The sequence below is a fragment of the Brassica napus genome, chromosome C1 (genome assembly GCF_020379485.1).
Source record: "Brassica napus cultivar Da-Ae chromosome C1, Da-Ae, whole genome shotgun sequence".
Classification (NCBI taxonomy): Eukaryota; Viridiplantae; Streptophyta; class Magnoliopsida; order Brassicales; family Brassicaceae; genus Brassica; species Brassica napus.
The window spans coordinates 31,694,855-31,716,430 of record NC_063444.1 but is presented as its reverse complement, the minus strand read 5'-3'; the positions used below and the strand labels follow the sequence as shown (position 1 = coordinate 31,716,430).

General features: G+C 36.5%; 1 protein-coding gene across 2 annotated transcripts; it reads right to left on the bottom strand.

Annotated features, from left to right (window-relative positions):
• Positions 1-9,015: 9,015 nt before the first annotated feature.
• LOC106376757 (paired amphipathic helix protein Sin3-like 5) lies at positions 9,016-15,377 on the bottom strand. Of its 2 annotated transcripts, XM_013816875.3 has the most exons (21): positions 15,030-15,377; positions 14,811-14,922; positions 14,465-14,626; positions 14,213-14,378; positions 14,041-14,139; positions 13,819-13,959; positions 13,210-13,309; positions 12,953-13,101; positions 12,719-12,873; positions 12,420-12,541; positions 12,071-12,325; positions 11,489-11,976; positions 11,276-11,378; positions 10,785-11,188; positions 10,597-10,691; positions 10,386-10,524; positions 10,139-10,291; positions 9,891-10,054; positions 9,698-9,809; positions 9,415-9,609; positions 9,016-9,311 (listed from the first exon to the last, which is right to left on the bottom strand). In XM_013816875.3, the coding sequence occupies exons 2-21, from the start codon at positions 14,861-14,863 to the stop codon at positions 9,306-9,308; spliced, it is 3,261 nt and encodes a 1,086-aa protein (XP_013672329.2). In that variant the 5' UTR covers positions 14,864-14,922; positions 15,030-15,377; the 3' UTR covers positions 9,016-9,305. The 2 variants fall into 2 exon arrangements, with proteins under 2 accessions (XP_013672329.2, XP_013672328.2); XM_013816874.3 differs by having other exon boundaries at positions 10,785-11,378.
• Between the last annotated feature and the right edge of the window lie 6,199 nt (positions 15,378-21,576).

Here is a 21,576-nt window from a genome sequence, read left to right as displayed (position 1 = left end):
GTATGTAGCAATGAACATAGCCCTTATGTCTCTTTCTCTCGATGAAGAAGATATTCCGTTCCAGATGTCGGATTTACTGGATTTTAGTTTGCTGAGAAAAACCGGCTGAGCCTCATGGGGAGAGATTTAAATCCAGATTGTCAAAAAATGTCTAGCTTAATCCTTACTATGCCCCAAAAGTGGAAAAAAAAGGAATAGTTAGAGGAGGTTTCAGTTCATATTCAAATCCGAACATGACCTGCTTGATGTACTTGAGAAAGGGGTTCCTACTTTCAATGAGTGGACACTGGTCTTACAGAGGTGGGTTGAGAATCCACCAGATAGTGTCTGGAGATTAAAGCGTAGAATTTAGGATTTAAGTTATAAAATTCAAAATAATAGTATTTATTTGTATTAAATCTATTATTCATTAATAGATAGCTTAGTCTTTTTCTTTTTAATAAAAACTGTTTTGATCATTTTCTCATTGTGAGCTATTTTATGATAAAAATATTTTAAAGGCTTTTCAGAATAATTGTCTCCAAATCAGGATTGAGAAAGTAGAGTGAGAACATGCTCTCAAGTAACCCCATGTGGGATGTAGTCTAGTTACTTTGAAGCTCTTGTCTAGTTGATTATTCGAGTGGGCAAAAGGATTTCAACACGTTTCTTTCTAAAATATTTGTACTTTCTCATAATTTTAATCTATTTTGCTTCTTGGGCACAACTTCTGAGGTGTTCTTATCATCTTGATCTTAAACATTCAAAGCTTGGTGGATGAGAATTGATTTCGAGTAGGTGTTTAAATCTGGCCTTGAGATGCATGTAGCAATGAACATAGCCCTTATGGCTCTTTCTCTCGATGAAGAAGATATTCCGTTCACGATGTCGGATTTACCGGATTTTAGTTTGCTGAGGAAAACCGGCTGAGTCTCATGGGGAGAGATTTAAATCCAGATTTTCAAAAAATGTCTAGCTTAATCCTTACTATGCCCCGAAAGTGGGAAAAAAAAAGGAATAGTTAGAGGAGGTTCCAGTTCATATTCAAATCCGAATATGACCTGCTTGATGTACTTGAGAAAGGGGTTCCTACCTTCAATTAGTGGACACTAGTCTTACAGAGGTGGGTTGAGAATCCACCAGATAACTATCTCCAATAAATTCCGTTGTGGGTTCGCATAAGCAAGATTCCGGTCAACTTTTATACTACTGAAGCTCTTACAGCTATGGGAGATTTTATTGGAAAAGTGAAGATTGTGGCTTTTGATCCTTCTCAATCCATTACACATGAGTTTATCAGAGTTCAATTTATGTTCAACGTAACCCTTTTTCCAAATTTATCGACTTGTGTGAAGGAAAATTAACAACAGTGCATTTCAATTATGAAAAGATTCAGAAACGGTGCTTCTCGTGTCAAAGGCTCAATCATGATAGGAGCATATGTCCGTTGTTAGTAAAAAAATGTCAAGAGGAGGCACAGCTAAGAAAGAACAAAATTATTGAAGAGAAAAATAGATTGGATGCATTTTTGATGCCAAGTGATCCTCAATTTGGGGTATTAAAGGAATCTCAGGTGAAAATCAACCCTTTGGCAGGAAGGCCTAAAATTTTTGCTGACGTGCTAGAGGAGATGTGCCGGTACTTGGTAGACGAAATTGGTGAAGATAAGTCGATTAAGATGGACAAGAAAAAGAAAACTGTTCGTGAAGCTGAGTTGGATCCGGTTGCTCAAAGGACTGTTCTAAAACTGAAATTCATTTCTTTTGTTACTCTGGAGCTCAACAGGAGAAAGGGTTTGGTCTTTCACTATGGAAAAATGACGTGGAGCGATGCAACTTTGACTTAAATCTCAATCGCATCAAACTGATGGCAGCGTCAATGAAGGCGAACAGAGGTGTGTTTGCTGTTAGTGCTCCCTTAATTTGAAGCCATGAGTCAAGGGAAGAATCTGAAAGCAATATTTCTGGAATGTTTACTGCATGTTTATCGGTATTTTCTCTAGTTTTTCGGAACTTTGCCTTTCCAGGAAAAATTGAAAGCGGGCAAAAGTCCGAAAAAACCTCCAAAGGCGCATAAGAACAAAAATCAACAAACTCTATTGGTTTCTGTGAAGGTTCAAAGTGATCTCGTAAGGGAAGGAAAACAGGAAGTTTGTTCAAAAAAAAGGAAGAATGGAGGTCAAGACGTGAAGGAAATTTCCATGAACAAGGTGCAGTGCCTTAAGGTGGTCCTAAATGAGGGATTGCCCCTCCCAATGAGAATCATGAGCTGGAATTTTCAAGGCTTGGGGAGTCCTCAAGACTTGACAATTCAACATCTTCGGGAAATGCATCAACACAATTTTCTGGATATTTTCTTTTAATAAAAACCAAAAGCGGTCGTAATATGTTGGTAGATTTACAAGTTTAACTAGGGTCTGAGAGAGTCTTTACCGTCAATCCAGTTGGATTGAGTGGAGGGTTAGCTCTACTTTGGGGAAAAAACATAAATATAAATATCAAGTACTCAGATAAAAAACCATTGACTTTCGTTCAATATGGCGTGTTTTCTCTCTTGTATATATGATGTTCCTTGATCAGAGGGGCGAAATGTGGTGTCAGAAAGGTTAAGCAGATTTTGTTGTTCTAGAAAGTAACTTTGGTGACTTATTGGAGACTTCAATGAGATGCTAAATACTGAAAAACATCTGAGGCCCTAGAAGACCTGAAGCTTCCTTCAAACCGTTTTCTGATTTGCTCAATTACTGTGACTTGGAAGAAATCAATAGCAAGGGAGATAGATTTATGTGAGCTGGGATGAGATTGAAGAAATGGATAAGATGCTATATGGATCGAAGCTTTGGGAAAAAAATTTGGCTAGACGAATTCCTGGATTATAGTCCAATTTTTTTGGAGAAACGTGGATCGGACCATCGACATGTTTGGCTGAAACTTTGTGATTCTCCGGAGATAAATCATGCCCAGTTCCAGTTTTATAAGCGATTTCTTGGCCAGCCTGAAGTGGAGAATGGGATTTGTAAGACTTGGACATGTGACAATCAAGGACAGAGGTGTAATGTCTTTCAAAAAATCAGAAAGTGCAGAAAGGCATCGAGTTTTTGGAAGAGAAAGAAAAACACTAATGAAAAAGATGAAATTTTCATTCTATAACACAGAGGAATGGTTTCAGTCTTAACATTATCCTTGTAGGTTTATGATTAATAACATCAGAAGGGATCTGTTGGCCGCTTATAAAGAAGATGAATTGTTCTGCAAGCAAAAAAAAAGAAGAGACAAATGACTGGTCTTAGGTGATAGAAGCTCCAAGTTCTTCCATGGATAGGTCAAAACCAATAGATCACAATACCATATTCTGAAGTTGAAGGACAAAAACATATATGGAGCAATGGTCAGATGGGACAAAGGATGAAGTTGTGATGGAGTACTTTTTTGAATTGTTTAAGTCCTCTAATCCTAGTTCATATGCTCCTGCTTTCGAGAGTTTCAATCCTAAAGTTTTTGTGGAGATGAATGAAACCTTGACTTGGACAATTTCGAAAGAGGAGGTAAGCCAAGCAATTTTCTCTATTTGCCATGATAGCGCTCTAGGTCCCGATGGTATGACTGTTCCCTTTTCACAGATATTGGGGAATAATAGGGGATCAAGTGACTGCAGAAATCCAAGAAGTCTTTCAGTCAGGGGTGATGCCCAAAAAGTGGAATCTTATTTATTTTTATTTACTATCGAAAATCTCAACTCCAGAGCACATGTCTGACATAGGTCTGATAAGCTTGTGCCCGGTTCTCTACAAAAAAGTATCAAAAATATTAGTAAAAATACTTAAACCCTTTCTTCAAGCCATATTCTCGGTCAATCAGTATGCTTGTGTGAGCAACAGAAAAATATCGAACAATATTATTATAGCTCATGATGCCGTTCACGTGTTGAAGGTGCACCCAGTTATCTCTAAGGAATTAATCGCTGTCAAAACCGACATGTCGAAAGCCTATGATCGTTTGGAATGTTATCTGAGATGTCTTTTGGAAGCTCTAGGTTTCAACAAGTAATGGGTGGACAGGGTGATGATGTGTGTAACATCGGTAACATTCACTGTTCTGATCAATGATCAACCTCACGGTTTGATCTCTCTTCAAAGAGGAATCACACAGGGTGATCTGCTGTCGCCATTTTTGTTTGTTTTGTGCACTGAGGGTATGACCCATTTTTTGAATGTGGTATAAAAATGGCCTATTCAATGGTTTTCAGTTTACAGTGGAAGGTCCGACGATTAATCACTTACTATTCGTAGACGACAGTGTACTCATGTGAAATGTATCTCATGCTCAAGCAACAGTAATGAATCGGATCCTGCGGTACTACGGTGTTGCAACTGTCCAAACCATAAACCTACAAAAAAATTCAATATCTTTTGAACACAAGGTTGGGGTGGAAACGAGATTGAAAATATAGAACATCTTAGGTATTTTGAATGAAGGGTGAGAGAGAAAATATCTAGGCCTTCCAAAATGTTTCTTTGGATCAAAAGTTGCGATGCCATCATACCTCAAATATATATCTCAAGGCAGACTAGATGGTTGGCACCTGCAACATATTTCTCAAGGTGGAAAATAAATTTTATCAAAATCAATGGTTGGAGATATTCCAATTTTTGCAATGACACATTTTAGACTTCTTAAGACATTACTCTCAAACCTCTCAAGCATGATGGCCAACTACTGGTGGGAAGATGATTCTCATAAAAGAAAGACACATTGGATTGCGTAGAAGATGTGCTTATCAAAGGAGTCAGAAAAAATCAGAATTAAGAATCTTGAATGCTTCAACCAAGCCTTGTTGGGGTCAAAATCGGTCACGACGGAATCAATGTCTGAAAGTCCCCGGAAAATATTTCTCGCAAAAAAAATTTTGTATAATTTTTATTGAAAAGGTTATACGACGAGTTTTTGATATATTTTATCGACAAGAAGCAAACATTGTTGGGGTCAAAAACGGTTATCTCGAAATAAACGTCCAAAAATTGCGTTTCTGTACGAAATCTTTCTCGACAAAAGTTCCTGAGCAAAAGACTCGAGAGAAATGAATCACGGAACCAAACACGCAGTCCAACTCGTTCGTTCGGACCTTTTGAGGTGCAGAACTGCACAGACGCGTCTGATTTTTAGCTATGGATGAAGACCTTCCCATGATTTGATTGAGCACATCGTTTGACAAAAGATATAGCTTTGAGTTAGCTTTCCAATGCCACCGCTCTGAGGTCAATCAACATCCTGTAGCATAAGTTATGCCCGTTTTATTGAAGGGTGGACAGAGCACACCGTTCAGCTTGGCGGATGGCCGAGCTGGATCGACCAAACGACCAGCTCGGTGGATGGCCGTGCTGGATCGACCACGCGACCAGCACGGCGGATGGCCGATCTGGATCGAACACACGACCAGCTCGGCCATCTGTCGAGCTTGACCGAACACGCGACCAGTTCGGCGGATGGCCGAGGTGGAACGATCGTTCTGTCTTCATCCCGTCCTCGCAGCTCCCCCCTTCAGGATTAGAACAAACCTGCTCTTGTTTCATCTCGATCGGAGTCACCGTTGGAACTTTACGATTTAAAAGCCGCAAGAACTCGTTCTCTCGAATAACATTCGGATTGATCGTATAAAACGGCAACGGTTAGCTGAACACCTCGAATTGCCTACGCTATACGAGGAATTTGAATGTTCTTCGAAATCGACGTCGTTTCGAAAGCGCTCTTTTTATAAAATCGTAAAAATGTCTAAGTCGGAAAACGGCCCGAAAGGGCCCAGAACGCAGCTAAGAGCGCACTTACGATTTTATACCAAATCAAGCCCAATCGTTATGACGTTTTATCTTTTGTTATGCAGGAGAAGATAAATGTCAAGTTCGGAGGATAAATGTGAAGTTTCCAAAGATAAACACGAAGATCGAAGAAAAATGGAATATTTATGCGAAGCGATAAACTCAACCAAGGGCAGAAAGGGAAAGAGCAAACCGCCTCTAGGAGGAGTATATAAGGACGTCAAAGTTGAAGAGGCAAGGGGACAATTCTTTTAGATTTAGAACTCTCTGCACTTAGAAACTTTTAGACATTATTCTCGACATGCTCTGTTTCTATGACTGGCACCCGATTACTAGACGAACTCGCACAGGAAGTTTGATCTCTTGTTCTACTCTTTCAATCGAACTACGTTCGGCTTGATCCTCAAAAGGGGTACGTAGGCAGCCTTTCGTAAGGTTCAGTCCGAAATCAAATCAAAGCCTTTTTTCATTTCTTTTTTGTTTGTTGTTATCGAGCTGTGACTCAACTAGGTTTAAGTCTTTTGGTCGTTAGAACTAGGGAACTCGCTGACAGCTCTTGCGGCCGAAGCTTTTGTAATCTTTTGCAATGATCGCAACGCTCTTACGCGGATTCAAAATAATATCAACTCTTTCTAAACTCGCTTTATTGTCTTTACATATTTTCCGCATTTATTTGGTTACTTGTCGTTGGCTATCGCAGAGAATCCGAGACCTCTGGGAAAGTTAGGGTTTCTTGACTTTCCTAATTTAAACGAAAATCGACGGTGTGAATTTTGGTTCTCACAAGCCTTATTGGCTAAACAATGAAGGAAGATCATAAATAAACTGAATTGTCTCCTCTCTAAGTATTTGAAGAGCATCTACTTTAACAATGGGAACTTTCTGTTTGCATCCCTGGGCGAAAGGCTCTCCTTTGTCTGGTGAAATTTGTTGTTTAGTAAGGAGTTGTGACTGCAATACTTCTCCAGAGAATTGGAAATGGCTAGACCTATCAATGTTTGATTAGATAAGGGGATAGATGATCCAGTGGAAGGTCTGAGAGCACCTTGGATCAAAAATTACATGTTTGATGTGAATCTTAGAGCAGATAATCTCATTAACATTAACTCAAGAAGATGAGATCTGCACAAACTGAGGGACAACTTTGTCCAAGGAGATGTTGACTTGATTATAAAGAATCAACATGTGGTGGATAATGAATATTATGTCTCTTGAAATTATAACAATAGTGGCCAATTTTCGGTCAAATCAGCATATTGGAACAAATCCCAAGCCTTTTCACTTCCATCACTTAACAATTTGAAAGAGAAAGTATGGAAAGTGCATACATCGCCAAAGTTGAGGGTATTTCTATGGAAGTCTCTGAGTGACGCCCTTCCTGCTGGAGGATTGATCATTGGAAGAGGGATGAAAATTGATGGAAGATGTCAAACTTGTGGCGAGGAAATGAAATCGATCAACCACATTTTGTATGAATGTTTTTTGGTGCATTGGGTTTGGGCTTTGTTTTCCATTCCAAATCCAAATGGGGGCTTTCACTCTTCCTCTTCCTCCGTTTTTTCCAACATTAACTTCCTGCTTTTATCCAAGATCGGAAACTTCACCCAATACAGAACCGTCGATGCAGAACCATGAGCTAAAGAAACCCTTTCCCTGCAGAGAAAAATATATATTTAAAAGAAGCCACTTGCTGTGGAAGTTTGAGCTCACGCTGGCTGGATGCAAGCAAAGAGGATGGAAGAGTTTGGCCATGGGTTCTATGAAATATTTGGAAGAGAAAAAATGATTTTGGTGTTCGAAGGAAGATGTTTTAACTTGATGGAGCTTGTGCAGAGCGGGTACAGATGCTGATGAGTGGTTCATGGCGCAAGCAATTGAACAAGATTGGAAAAAAACTGAGAAACCTATGCAAGTTGTGAATACTAGTAATCAGCATCCTTCAAACTGGGATGGACTATGTGTAATTTTACCTTTGATCAGGACAAGACGAAAAGACTATGTGTAATGTCTACTTCTAAAACGACCTGCCTAGTTCTCATAAAATTCCAGCCACCCAACTGTTGATCAATCAAGTCATTGACCAAGAGTGTGAGGTAAACCTGCTCAACACTAAATTAAACAGGTCTAGAAAGGAGTCGCTGAAATAAGGTTTCTCACCAAAAGGGATTTTACAATTCAAAGTCTGGATACAAACTGCTCCAGCACATTCAGGAACGTCAATCACCAAATATCGAGTAGACTACCTCCATTGGAGAAACAACTATAGCATAATTTATGGAAGACAAAATCTCCCCCCTAAACTCTGACACTTCCTATAGCGTCATTAACTAAATGCAGGTTTCTCTCCCAATTCTGTGTTTTTGAACCTTCATTACCTGTTCTCTTGCCATGGATACTCTGGCACGTTTGAAAAGCGAGGAGCATATTTTCCTTTGAGCAGGTCAGACTTACGGCTGCTGAAATTCTTTCAAAAGCTCTTGAAGAAGCATCAATTTGGCTAAAGTTACATAACTTGAAGACCGTGAATCCAACAGTACACACCGAGATGACCTCTTGGCCTCGGGTTTGGATGAAACCTCCTGCCAGATACGTGAAATGTAATGTTGGATGCTCTTGGTCGGCAGAATCACAAATAGGTGGGGGTTCTTCGCTGGTAAGAGATGCTAGTCGAATGGCTCTTTGTCATAGTCGAAGAATGTTCTCCGGGATATCATCAGAATTACAGGCTGCTCTGGTAAATTTCTCATGGGTAGTAGAAGCTACGGTGAACCTAAAAAGTGGGACGGATGATCATGGAACTCTCCACGCCTATGATTCAAGATTTGCTCACTCACTAGGGGATTGTCCCAGAGTACAGTATCAGGATTCAAAGAACATGCAACTCTCGCCTCTTCTTTGAGGTTGGCTGTTTGAATTTGGTACCAGTGGAATATTAGCCATGGAGATTGCTGCTAGCGTCAGAAGGGGCATCAAAGGTTTCAATTGTATGTGGTATACAATGGTCCTTAATGGTTAAAAGCTCATATCTTATTGGAAGCATCAACCGCAAACTAACCTTCTCTAGTTCAGTTGGGTATAGCTAGGATACTTCTCTGTGTCGTCTTCTTCTCCAGCAACAAGACGTTTCTGCTTGCTCCTCTCTTTATTTATAGATGGTTTCCCAAGTCTTTGGACTTGAACCTTTGAGCCATTATTGACAAAAAAAGAAGTAAAAGTTGAGAAAGTTGAACAGAAAAAGAAACCTAACATTTGAAGGAATATCCAAGATTTGTTTTTTAAATGAAAGAATTAAAAGTCTCCCACTTTAGCATTGTCTGGTATATGTAATAATCTTACACTATACACCAAAACTGGCGGCTCCAGACGCAATCTTTAGGAAAAATAAAAATTTACGGTTGACATGTGAAGAATCTCTTTGAGCCAGAAATGATGCAAGAATCTTTGTCAAAGACAGTTTGGTCGATCTCTAGTCTCTACCACTAACTCAATACTTGCATATCTCAGCCAAGAACTTTCACACCTGCACAATAATATACAAAACCCCTAATCTATCAACTTTTATCTCGAATTTATAACGATGAACAACAAGTCTGCAATGATTAAGGCAAAAAGAAGTTACTTACGTGCTTGAAGCCGCGTTGTAAAGGCAAGGCAGCAAGTCTACGGTTCAGACACATGTGAAAACGCGATATTCTTCGCTTTCTCGAGGTTTCACTGCTACCAGGATTTTTATCATTGTCAAGCCCATCTGGATTCACTTTTGGTTTCCTCTGCTTGCTTCTATACAGAAGATCTGATGTGTTTGGTTCATACTTGACCTAATAACAATTTGGACACTCTCAGTATTCATATTCACATTAAAATACAGAAATCTTATTAATATGATTTAATTAGTATGTAACGTACCTTGGAAGAACTGCAAGCCATCTTGCACTCGACCTCATTGATAATCTTCAGTCCTTCCATTGCACGCAACATCCCTGAAGATTCATCTGGACCGCTCATTTTCGCCATGTTCCTGAAGATAGCATATATAAAGATGATTACTAAATGCACTTGCACAACTGTATACACAAAACGTAGTTGCTTTTTGGTTCACCTCTTCAGAAATAGACCAGGTCTTTCTTCATCAGGTACAAGCGAAAGAAAGTCATTCTGTAGATAATTTGCAAAACCTGGTTCCACCGTTACAGCTGTAACTTCAGGCTGATGATCGTTCCCGTTGTTCATAAGTTGAATCGCGAGACGGGTTTGTGCAGATGACTGCACAGAGATTTTGAAAAGATACATTAGCATGTGAGACCATCCTTAGACACAAGGTTTCCGAAAATATTAAGAGAAACATACATATTCAATCCGGTATATGTTCTGCTCATGGAGAAGGGCTCGCGCATTCTCATGGTACACTATATCAAAGAACCTTCCCGGTTTTCTGTAGTTCTCATATGTGTATAGTTGCAGTAGCTTGGTGTCTGTATCATCAGCTGCAACTGAATGAAGCTGAAGCATGTCCAAGCCACGTCAATGATAAGTACAGAGGGAGAAAAGAAGCAGAGTCAAACATGATTAAGTTGCAGGTGAACTGGAAGCTTACATGCTTGACAAACTTCTGAACTAGCTTGTCCAATGTGAAGAGAACATATGATTGTGCTCCAATAAGAGCTCGGCATTCATCTTCAAACTTTGTATTATCACTCGAGCCGTCAAGTAAATTGTAGAGAGCATCCATGAACCTGTGCTTCAAAATTTTCAGTAAGAAAGGAACTATTGTTTCACTACCAATACTCCTTTAGAAGATAAAGCACCTGGTATAAGAATCAGGAGATGTGTTATCTGGATCTGGAGCTTTCCATTTCCTCTCTGAATGTATCTTTGCAGATTGTATTCTCTCGTACAACATCTGGAAGAAAAGAAAACAACAAAATTAGCTAGCGGTTTGAACATAAAAGACAATTGACATTTGAAGTAGAGAAGTTTGTTTCGTAGTCCTTACTTGATGCAGCCTAAAAAGCACATAAAAGGAATCATTCCCATAGAAAACTCGAGAATCATTCGGAGAGTTACTTTCACTGACTTGTAGTGCTCCAGGCACATGCTTTGCAAGGGGCTTTACAGGTTGCAGATACCGTTCTGAAAATGTGAGAGATCCATCTTCACTCTCATTGGCATTAATCATCCCTACAGCCTCGTTTTCACTCTCAATCACACTGCAAAGCCGGTCACAGTTCATAGCTCCTTTATGCTCTTCATCGGAAGAAACTTGGCCACCACATTTGCTTCCTGAGGCGTGAGTGATTTTATTTTCATCATCTTTAGGGAGAGTATTGCTCTTTGCTTTGGCTTCAGTACAGACTGCACCTCCTTTGTGCTCTTGCTCTTTATTATTTCCTACATTGTCTGGCAGTTTCTGAAGACACTCAACGCCATTGTCTCTATAAACCTCATAATTGTCTTGCTCAAAACTTTCGGTGGGGGATAACTCACCCTCTTCTCGCTCGACCTTCTGATCTCCCATTATTACATCAGTACGATTCTCTACACCCTCCATTAACAAATCCTTTCTGGGTGGTGCCACCGGCTGGGTATCCTATAGAACCACAGATAAAAGATAAAGATAGACGAATATCTCTTTTAGAATCCATAATAAAATAAACTTTGGATTGGTCATGCCTAAGGAAGGAGAGACAACCCAGTTACCTTAATATTCATAGCTGCGCCAACATGCAGTTTATCTTGCTGAATGGTTTCTTGTGCGACAGAGCTCCCTTGTACTGTTGGGTTTTCTTTGTTAGGTGTTGTTGGAGGTGTTATAAGTTTTAGGTTTGAGACAAGAGAAACGTTACAGGTGCTGTCCTTCACTGCCTCACATGCATCATGCTGCTCTTGGTTGTCTTTAGACTTGGCCACATCGATCATTGCCTCACTAGTTTGAGACCTAGAAGGAACGCCAAACATGGGCTCTAAAAAGGCTACCCACAGCTTCATTACTTTATCTGACTGTTCAGTAGCACATATTTCTTCGCAGTAATACTTGATTAGTTGGTATAAGTCAGCATGAACTTGAGTATCGGAATAACTGAACTCCAAGTCTGGGGTGAAAGAGGGCTTAGTTCCGACAGAAATGGCATGAAGCGGGTCTTCTTTATGCTTTCCATCACTGATATCTTTTATTTCTGCCACTAAACCTGAATATGGAACATAAGAGACAATTTTCAAAAAAGCTCACTTAGGTAGGTAATCTAAATAAAATGAACTTATGTTTCGAGCGAAGAAACATACCTTTTGTGCTCAGATTCTTGGAGTCCTGCTGCTTAAAATAAAAGCTACGGTGATCTAGTGATTTGTGATGATTCTTAGCATATACATCAGCCCATACTTTCCTGAAATCAAAGCGACACCTAGCCCATTCTTCTTGTTTCTGCTTCAAGCGAGTTAGTATCACTGGCAAGGCGATATGAGAATTCTTCTTCAGAATTTCCATAACGTCAAGCCCATAATCCCCGTACAACCGCTCAATGCATCTTAGGTTCAGCACTATTATATCGTTTAAATATAAAGGAATTAGCACAAGTAAGAGAATAATAGACATACATATCGCACAGCCAGATCAAATCAAATAACTACTTACCTGATAAGTGTTCTTTGATACAAATTGGTGTAGAGATTGTGTTGTTGTTGATCTTCTCCAGAAGAGTTTCCACACGCTTAATTGCTGCATTCACAGACTCCAATAACATATCCAACTCAAACCTGAGAGACCATATAAGGAAATTAACACATCAGATTGAACACAAATTTCAGACAAGTTGGTGAAATGAGACTAAACGAAAATAACAGAATAATCATGAACTCACCGATGCTACTGTAAGATTCCTAATCGAGGTATTGAAAGAAATACAAAAACCTAATATACTATATACGTCTTACCTGTCATCTTCACACCGAAACAAGCTTTCTTCATACTGGTTTTTACGCATGTGTTTGAATGAGTAATCCTCACTCCCCGATGTGACAGAAACCCAATGATCATTGAGTACCTTTTCACCTAGTGAATTTCTGTAGCTTGAAATAGGAATGGGATACTACACAGACCATATGATCAAAGAGCACGTCAAATTGAGTATTGTGAATAAACTTATCAAAGGTTTCAGAGGCACTCACATCATCTGGCAGGTGACGATAGCTTGGTGTACATTGTACACAGTCAGTAAGATCCAGTTCATTTATACCCTTGACCATATTATTTTTCTGGCCAAAGACTACATCCTCGTTGTCTTCTCCCGGCGGCCATTGACCTTGATTAAGGGATTCTGCAAATATTAACGTAACACTTGATGATTACTCACAGATATATACTTTGTATCAAAATCACTGAAAACGGTAAATGAAAAACGGTACAAGTAAATCCAAATACTCACTTCCCCGAGAATTACCAGCAGCCACAAGATTCTCATCACCATCTTCTCGTTGATCAGAGTGAGCGGTATACTCATCAAGCCTACTTCCAATTTTTATTTTCTGTGGCAGGTAAAAGCCCATATCAATATCTCAGTCAAAGTCTACAACATTTGATCTCATCAATTTGCTATAAACTGTGTCTTAATTCCTATATTTATCTAGCACTTAGGGTCCGATTGGTAATGGCTGTACCTTTAAAATTTTTGCTGTAGAAAAAAATCTGTAGATTTTTTGCTGTGGCTTTAAATTTTATTGCTGTAGAATTTTATGAAAGCACTAAAAATTTGCTTTGGATATTTGGCTCTGCAGAGCACTTGTACAGCTGTAGGTTATTTCTAGAGCTGTGGCTTCAAAAAAAAATTTAAAGTTTGATTGCTCTGAATTTGGTGCTTTAGAAATAAATAAGGCTGTGGACAGCACCTACAGCAACTACCAATCACCCCCTTAGTTTATCACTCTTGGCATCACAATTTGGGAAAGGATGTTAGTACTTTCCAAACTAGCCATTCATGGCCACAATACAGGCTTTTTACCACTAACATCATTTGGAAACATGAATAAGAGGAAACCTTGTTAAAATGCATTGGATGAAGTGAAGAACTTCTATCATGCGGTACTGCACTGCTTCCCGAACCTGATCCTGAATTATTAGGTAAGAAATTAACAAACTCAGCAAGCAGATCTTCATGGCCCTGGAACAACAGAGTAACCTGTACAACAGAACAGATGATTATCAGAAGAAGAAAAGCTATTTAACAATGCTTTATCAGATAAAAATGCAAACAACATACCTCTTGATAGACAGAGGAGATGGACTTGCCTTCCTTTCTATACATGTTCAAGATGTCCAGGAATCTTTTATACGCACGGTTATCATCCCCAAACCGCGCCTGCAGCAGAGATAAATCTAAACTAACGTTTTAACTGTGTGGATAATAATGAGAAAAACATCAGGATACAAACCTTGATCTTGTTAACAAAATCGATAGCTTCTCCAAAAGCCACAGGCTTCTTCTCAGGAAGGGTTATTCTGTAACCCTTAGGCAAGAAGGTATTAAAACCCAAAAGCAAGTCGTCATAGCCCTTGAACAACTCTTTTACGCTTGCAATGACGCCATCAGTGTTAACTCTACAAACCAGCAACAAGAGATTTAAACAAACTTTTTCTGTTGTCGACAAAAAAAAAACAAAAAAGAATGGTAATTAATTAAGTACCTCTGGGCTTTAAAGTCCTTCATGAGTGCAAGGAAAGTGTCGTACTTGTCTTTCTTGTCTTGAAACATATCCTTGACAGCTTTGAGATAGCTCAGGGCATCATTCGTTGTTAGCCCTCCCATGTTTCCTCCTCCTCCACCTATCGTTAAAGCCCTACCATTTCTGCATTACATAAACATACATTAGGTAACTAACCCAAGAACAATTATACTCAATTCAACCTAGAAATTAAAAAAAACCAGAGAATATAAATTAATATCCACAAACAGCAAATTGATTAATTTAATATCGTATCAGCCCTGCAAATTCGAGAAGACAAAACAAGAGATTAGGATAAAGAGCTTACGTTTGTCCTCGTGTCTGAGCTTCAACGTAAACCTCTTCTCTAACTCTCTTCATCTCTCTCTATCTCTCTCTCTCTCTTCGACTTCCACAATAACAAGAAACGCTTCACTACCCTGAAACCAAACCAATCAAAGTCGGACAAGAAACAAAATCAAATCAGAAACCAGATCTATCGAACCAACAACCAACGATGAGAAGGAGATTTGTCGATATTTCAAACCTTGAAGAGACAGGATCACGTTCTTCAAAGGGACAGGGACAAGTTCTAGGTTCCTTCCGAAGAAGATAAAACGTACATACAAGGGAGTGGATCGGCGGCGGGAGTTTGGCGGAGAAAAGGGATACCAATCTTCACACGAAAGAAGAAGAAGAAACAAAAAAAGCAAACGAAGAAGATTGCTTCTGGATTTGGATCTCTCTCTCTAATCTCTTTATCTCTTTCTCTCTGAGATACAAATAGTTTTCGAGAGAGGTTACCCGAAAATAAAAATCAAAGGCTAAAAGCTCGAGCGAGCGAGAGAGGGAAAGAAAGAGAAGGAGGCCTGTGATTGTTTATGTATGTGCGGAGAGGTAATTATCAAGTGTGTTTATATCTATATCTCGCATGTACTCATGCATTTAAAGTTTTTTCTATGTTACCAACCTTCTTTCATCAAACTTACTGAGTTCAAATTTAATTTAGTTACATAAAGTATCTTTTTGCAATGAATATTATTTTAAAAGTAAAAAAAATTATTTTTGCTATAAATAGAAAATCATATTTCTATAATATTTTAAAAAACTTTTCAACAAAATAATAATAGTGTTTTACCACCTAAGATGAAAACATGACTTTTGCAATAAATAGAAAATTATATTTCTATAAAAGTTATCATACACTCTTGTCAACAATAATAATTTTTTTACTAGAGTTTGGTACGCGCGTCCGCACGGATGTTGGTTTTTGCCTTTTATAAGTTGTATAGTGATATTTTAAAATTTATATGTTATTTAGATACTTTTAGGTTCCAATAAACCTACTCGAACGCGAAAGAATCTGACTATTTCCAAAAATTTATAATACTCCACGAATGATAATTTTAAAACCCAGAAAGCTCAATACCCGTAAAACTGATGTGTATCTGAATGTATACATGAATGTCCATATCTAACTAATTATGTAAACAAATAAAAAAAATTTGTTAACATGTTTGAATTCTTGTCACTAATAGAGTAATTTCACTCAAACATGTCAAACTATTATGGTTAACACGTTAAGTAAATGACGTTGAATTATTATGATAAATACAATTAATGAAATAGTTTGGAAAAGTGACAAATATAAAAAAAAATGTAATAAATTACTTAAAAATAGATAAGTTATGTTTTATACTTTGTAATAAATGATGTCAAACTAATTAGAAAAGATAATAAATGAAAGGGTTCGAATTAGTTAAAAAGGGAATGAAATCTATAAAAAAATACTAAGAAATAGGAAAATATTATTGTATACTTCTGTTTTAATAGAATAGATACAAAATATATCTATTATTACCAGACTTTTATACAAAGTAAATATTTTCACAATATTCTTATGTAAAATAAAAATGTATTTCTGTTTTCAAGGTAAGAATAAATTTTCCAATGAAAATAAAATCATATTTTTATAATATTTTAAAAAATTTGTATGAAAAAATAATAATTTTTTAAATCTCCTATATATTAGTTAAGAAACATTATAACTTCTTCTTTTTGTAGCCACGTGTCATCACTATGATGATTTAATCATTAGAGAAATATGTTAGTCCATATAATTATATAACTAGGTGGTTGTCCATGGGTACAAATAGTTTTTAAAGTTCTAAATAAACATATTTATATCTTTTGTTATTTTGATTATTTTAAAAAATTAAAAATATAACTGTTCTAATATTTTTTTATCAACAATTATAGTGAAAATAGTTAATGTATGCTGCAATTTAATTTTCTTACAGTCTTATCTTATTATATGTTATGTAATTTTGATTTCCAAATGTCATTAGTTTAATATTAACTTACATTTTATACATCCTAATAATATTGCTAAAAGTAATATATATACGATAACACAAATAATATTTTCAGAAATTACATTCTGTATACACAACTTTTGCCCTAATTAAGTCAATACCCTAAATCTCACACTACGGTGTCTTTGTTGATAGACACAAAACTTGTCTCATAGGTACTTTGCTAATTTCACCATTCTTTTTGAGTTTTAAGCCAAATCACTCTAATATTTTTCAAAAAAAGTGATATGTAGACGATAATAATTTATCAAATCACAAAATAGTATGATTAGCTAATATGGCTTAGAATAATTCACCATATGGATTATTAAATGTTAAACATGCAAGCATTTGATACAAATAACCAAAAAATATGGTTACTGGAAAGTTCAGAGACAATATGAATAATAGTTAATGAAATAATTTAGATACATTAAAACAGTTAGACACACCATATATATATAATTAATATGGTTTATATGTTAAGTTTATATGATTATTCTTTTTTGTACATTATTATCCATAAGACATGTAAGTAACAAAAATTGCTAACTGGTAACTATTATTTTATTTTTAGTTATTTATATAACATGCAAAAGAAAGTTTTTAAAGAATTTTTTAAGCAGTTCATTTTCTAAAATATATAAACGTTCATTTTTAAAATTTTATAAAATAACTGTTTATAGAAACGGTATAGTCTTTTACAAGTTCGTAAAAGGTAACTTCAGTTATTTTTTATATAAAAAAATAGTTAAATTTTTTAATTTAGAACTAAATTATATATACATGTTTTTTTATGTCATTATCTATACAATACATAACTAGAAAAAATACTAGTTAATAATTTTATTTCATTTTTTGTCATCCATATAACACCCAAGGATAAGTTTCAATTCTTCTTTTTTTCTTAAATGATTCATCTTAAAATATATGAATAAATAGTAATTTTATATATTTATTAATGGAAAATCTTAGATGTGTTTCTTATCTAATGTTACTTTTACTTTAAATTATAAAATATATAATTTTTATATATTTTCTATGTAATACATAAGTAATAAAAATCGGTAACCAATAAATTGAATTTTGATTTATTATCTATATAATATGCAAAGCTAAGTTTTTAAGTCTCTCTTATACGAATAAAATATATTTTAATACGAATTATGCTTCAATGTTTATTCTAAAATTAGTTAATAGGAGGATTTATTAAACTAATGACATTTAAAAATCAAAATTACATCATATAATGTTCTTGTGCACCAAAAAGTGTGATAACACTATAATAAGAAAATATGGCCTAAAAGTTAAAAAAAAAATGTATAGTTGATCATTGTCAAATATTTTACACCAATTATACGAATGAAATATTTGTTTGCAGTATAAATATGTTATTTATCATTTTTGAAATCATATATTAAACATAAGATTAAGATATATTTTAATACAAATTATATTTCAACATTTATTCCATTTTTTATTATATGTAATATTATTTGGAATGTTTTAATCTAATTTTTTTTTTATAACTTACCAAAAGTTACAGTGCTAATTAGATATAATTGGAAAAAATTAAATATAGGAAACCTGAGCATTAATGATACAATTTCCTGAAATACTTATTTGTGAAAGTCATTATTGGTAAGTATGATTTGTTTGGCTATTAATGTAAGGTTGTTCTTGATTTAGTTTCTTTTAAAACTGAATTAAATAAATCAAAAATTAAAAACAAGATTTAATTCACAAAGAATGAATGTAGACCCTATTTGCCAACGTTGTGGACTTGAGGCATAAACCATAGATCATTATTTGATCACCTGCCATGAGTTTATACAATCTGGAGGCTATCAAAATTACTTTACCAGCAGCCTTTCAATCTATCGCATGGCGTGGAGGACAAGATTTGACTTATTTTATATTTTTAAGGCAAAGCATTATTATCGCTAAAACAAAGATTATTACCATTCTGGCTCCTATGGCGTATTTGGAAGTCAAAAAATGTTATACTTTCCAAAATGTTATAATTTTCCAAATCAATCCGTCTAGGCCATTCAGTTTCTACATGATCAAGCCGAGGTTCTGTCTAAGTCAAGATCAGTCCAGTCAATCTAGTCAAGATGCCAGAGTTGGATTTTGGCCAAGTCCTCTCCTATCAACCAGCTGCTTATCGCCTAGAACACTATAAGTTGGTATTGTTTGAATTTCATTTGGAATTTAGGATAGAATAGTGTGTTGGTTTGTTTGAGTTCCACTTGGAACTTAGGTTAGATCGAGTTGCATATAGAGTAGAATGCTCACGCTATTGCATGATAGAGTCCTTAGGATTATTTATTAAACTGAGTTAGTTTAGCACGGACTAAGCTTAGATTAAATAGGATTAAGATTGAGTTAATAACCTGACTAGGACTAGAGTTAGGATGCATCATGTTTTCTATTTTTGCGTGTTGATATGGTTAAGTGCAAGTTTCCGTTATTGTTAAGTTAGGATCACAGCAGGAGGCCGGGCCTGACTTGGTAACAGTTTGGATAGTTTAGGATTGTTTGAATGAATGCTTGGTTGATTGCTAGGTAGTTAAATTGCACGCTTAGATAATCATTGCTATTGTGATTTTATTCTTGCGTGTTGATATGGTTGAGTATAGGTTCATGTTATCTTTTAAGATAGTTTCTCACCAAGAGGCTGGTATATATGGGTAATGGTTTGATTGAGTTCATTGTTAGATTTAATTAAATGCTTGCTCGTTTAATTAATCTTGCTGATTGAGGTTAGTTTGGTAAGGGACTGACTAACTGGTTGAGTTGAGGTTATTTATTAATGATGTAGTTGTTTAGTTGATTTGAAGTACTAGAGGTCCTAGGCCACATAGGTCGGACTACTGGTACTAGTGGTTAGTGTTGTAGAGACGAGAGTCTAGTTAGGATCTGGAACTTTAGCTTTAGGTTAGGTTCTAGATAAAGATTGTGTCTAGAGAGTGATGCCAGATATCGTGTGCGAAACCCGCCCATGCTAGGCTTGTTTAGGGGAGAATTAATGTTTCCTCGACCTTGTACCCAGTGGATTCAAGGAAACACCTTATTCGCTGGATCGGGAAGACTCAGTGGAACGGGGTCATGGCCTATGGCTGAGTATTACAAGACGGTGTAATGTCCGACAGTGACCTGAAGGTACTGTGGGCTGTCGCACGGTGACCCGAAGGTACTGTGTGGAGCGGTCGGTTCAAAGTTCCATTTCCTAGTCTTTGTGATAAGGAGATATGATATTGCCGATGTTGATGAGAAACACGAAGTCACCAACCCGAGTTAGAGTGTTGTGTCCAGTTTAGAGTGTCGTGTTGAGTAAAGGGTTATGGAATCCTAGAGTGAGTGTTAACAACGAAATACAGTGTTACGAGTCGTAGTTAGTTAGAGTCTTATTATTGTGGTTGTGTCTGGCGACTGATTGATTTACTTGCAGTTTTCTGACATTAAGTCGTAATTCCGGCTCATGTACCAGATTAAGCTTGGTGTATATTTGGAAGTAATCTTTTATTTTTTATTTATATTCTATTTTTTGCTCTATTTTTGGAGTATATTATACAGTGGAGATGGGGACGCTTCTAGTAGTTTTCTTTTATCTGTCAAAATGGTTGAAATCAATCGTCGTATTCAGATTAAATTTTAGAGAAAATTACTTGAATGTTACAGAAAAGTTGGTTTATGACTAGAATGTTATACATTTTTTGGAAATTACTAGAATGTTTGTAGACCCCTAGTAAATTATAATTAAGGCCCTTGGTTGATTTTTTTATTGTGATTATTTATAATTTAAAATAATTAAGAAAATTCACATCACTAATAACTAATCCACATCACTAATAACCCTCCCACGTCACTAAACCACAGAAGAAAAATCAAACGACGTTTTACGTCAACTTCACCGAAAGTGTTCTCTCACTAAGCCCTAACCGCTTTCGAAATCATATTCACCGCAACTCTTCTCGGCAAGGGACTTCTCTTAAATCGTCTCTGTTGTCTTCTCTGAAATCGTCCCCGTAAGCGTCTTCTCCAGAATCTTCGTCTCCGCAAATCTCCGTTATCGTATTCTCTGGTAAATTTTGATGCTTTGCTTTGAGTTTTTCGAGTCTGTGGCTGAGTATGATTAATGTTGTGCCTGAGTTTGATGTATGTTGTGTCTGAGTTTGATTTAGGTTATGTCTGAGATTGATGTATGATGTACATGAGTTTGATGTATGGCGTGTCTGAGTTTATTTTCTATTGCGACTGATTTAAGGACGTTGTGATTGAGTTAGTATTCTACAGCATCTGAGTTAGGTTTCTGTTGTGGCCGATTTATAGATGTAATTGTCGCTGAGTTAGTATTCTTTACGGCTGAGTTAGGTTTCTTATGGCTGAGTTAGGTTTCTTAACGGCTGATATATAGGAAGATAATTGTGTCTGAGTTGTAATATTGCGGCTGATTTTATGGCTGAGTTATTTCTGTGGCTGGTTTGGTGAGACATCCCTCACCTATAGACGCAATAGGACAAGATGTGTAAGTTAATCTGAAAGAGTTTCCTGTTGGAGTGATTGCTAAGCTAGCTTGATAGCAAATTCGTGTGGTATGGTAAGACCGTACATTAAACTACTATGTAGACAGCTGCGAATATAATAAGAAGAGATTTGGTGTCTCCTATTGGTTTGGGTATATGAATCTGTCACAGTGCCGGAGAGCTTTTTGCGGAATGATGATGGCAGCAGAGA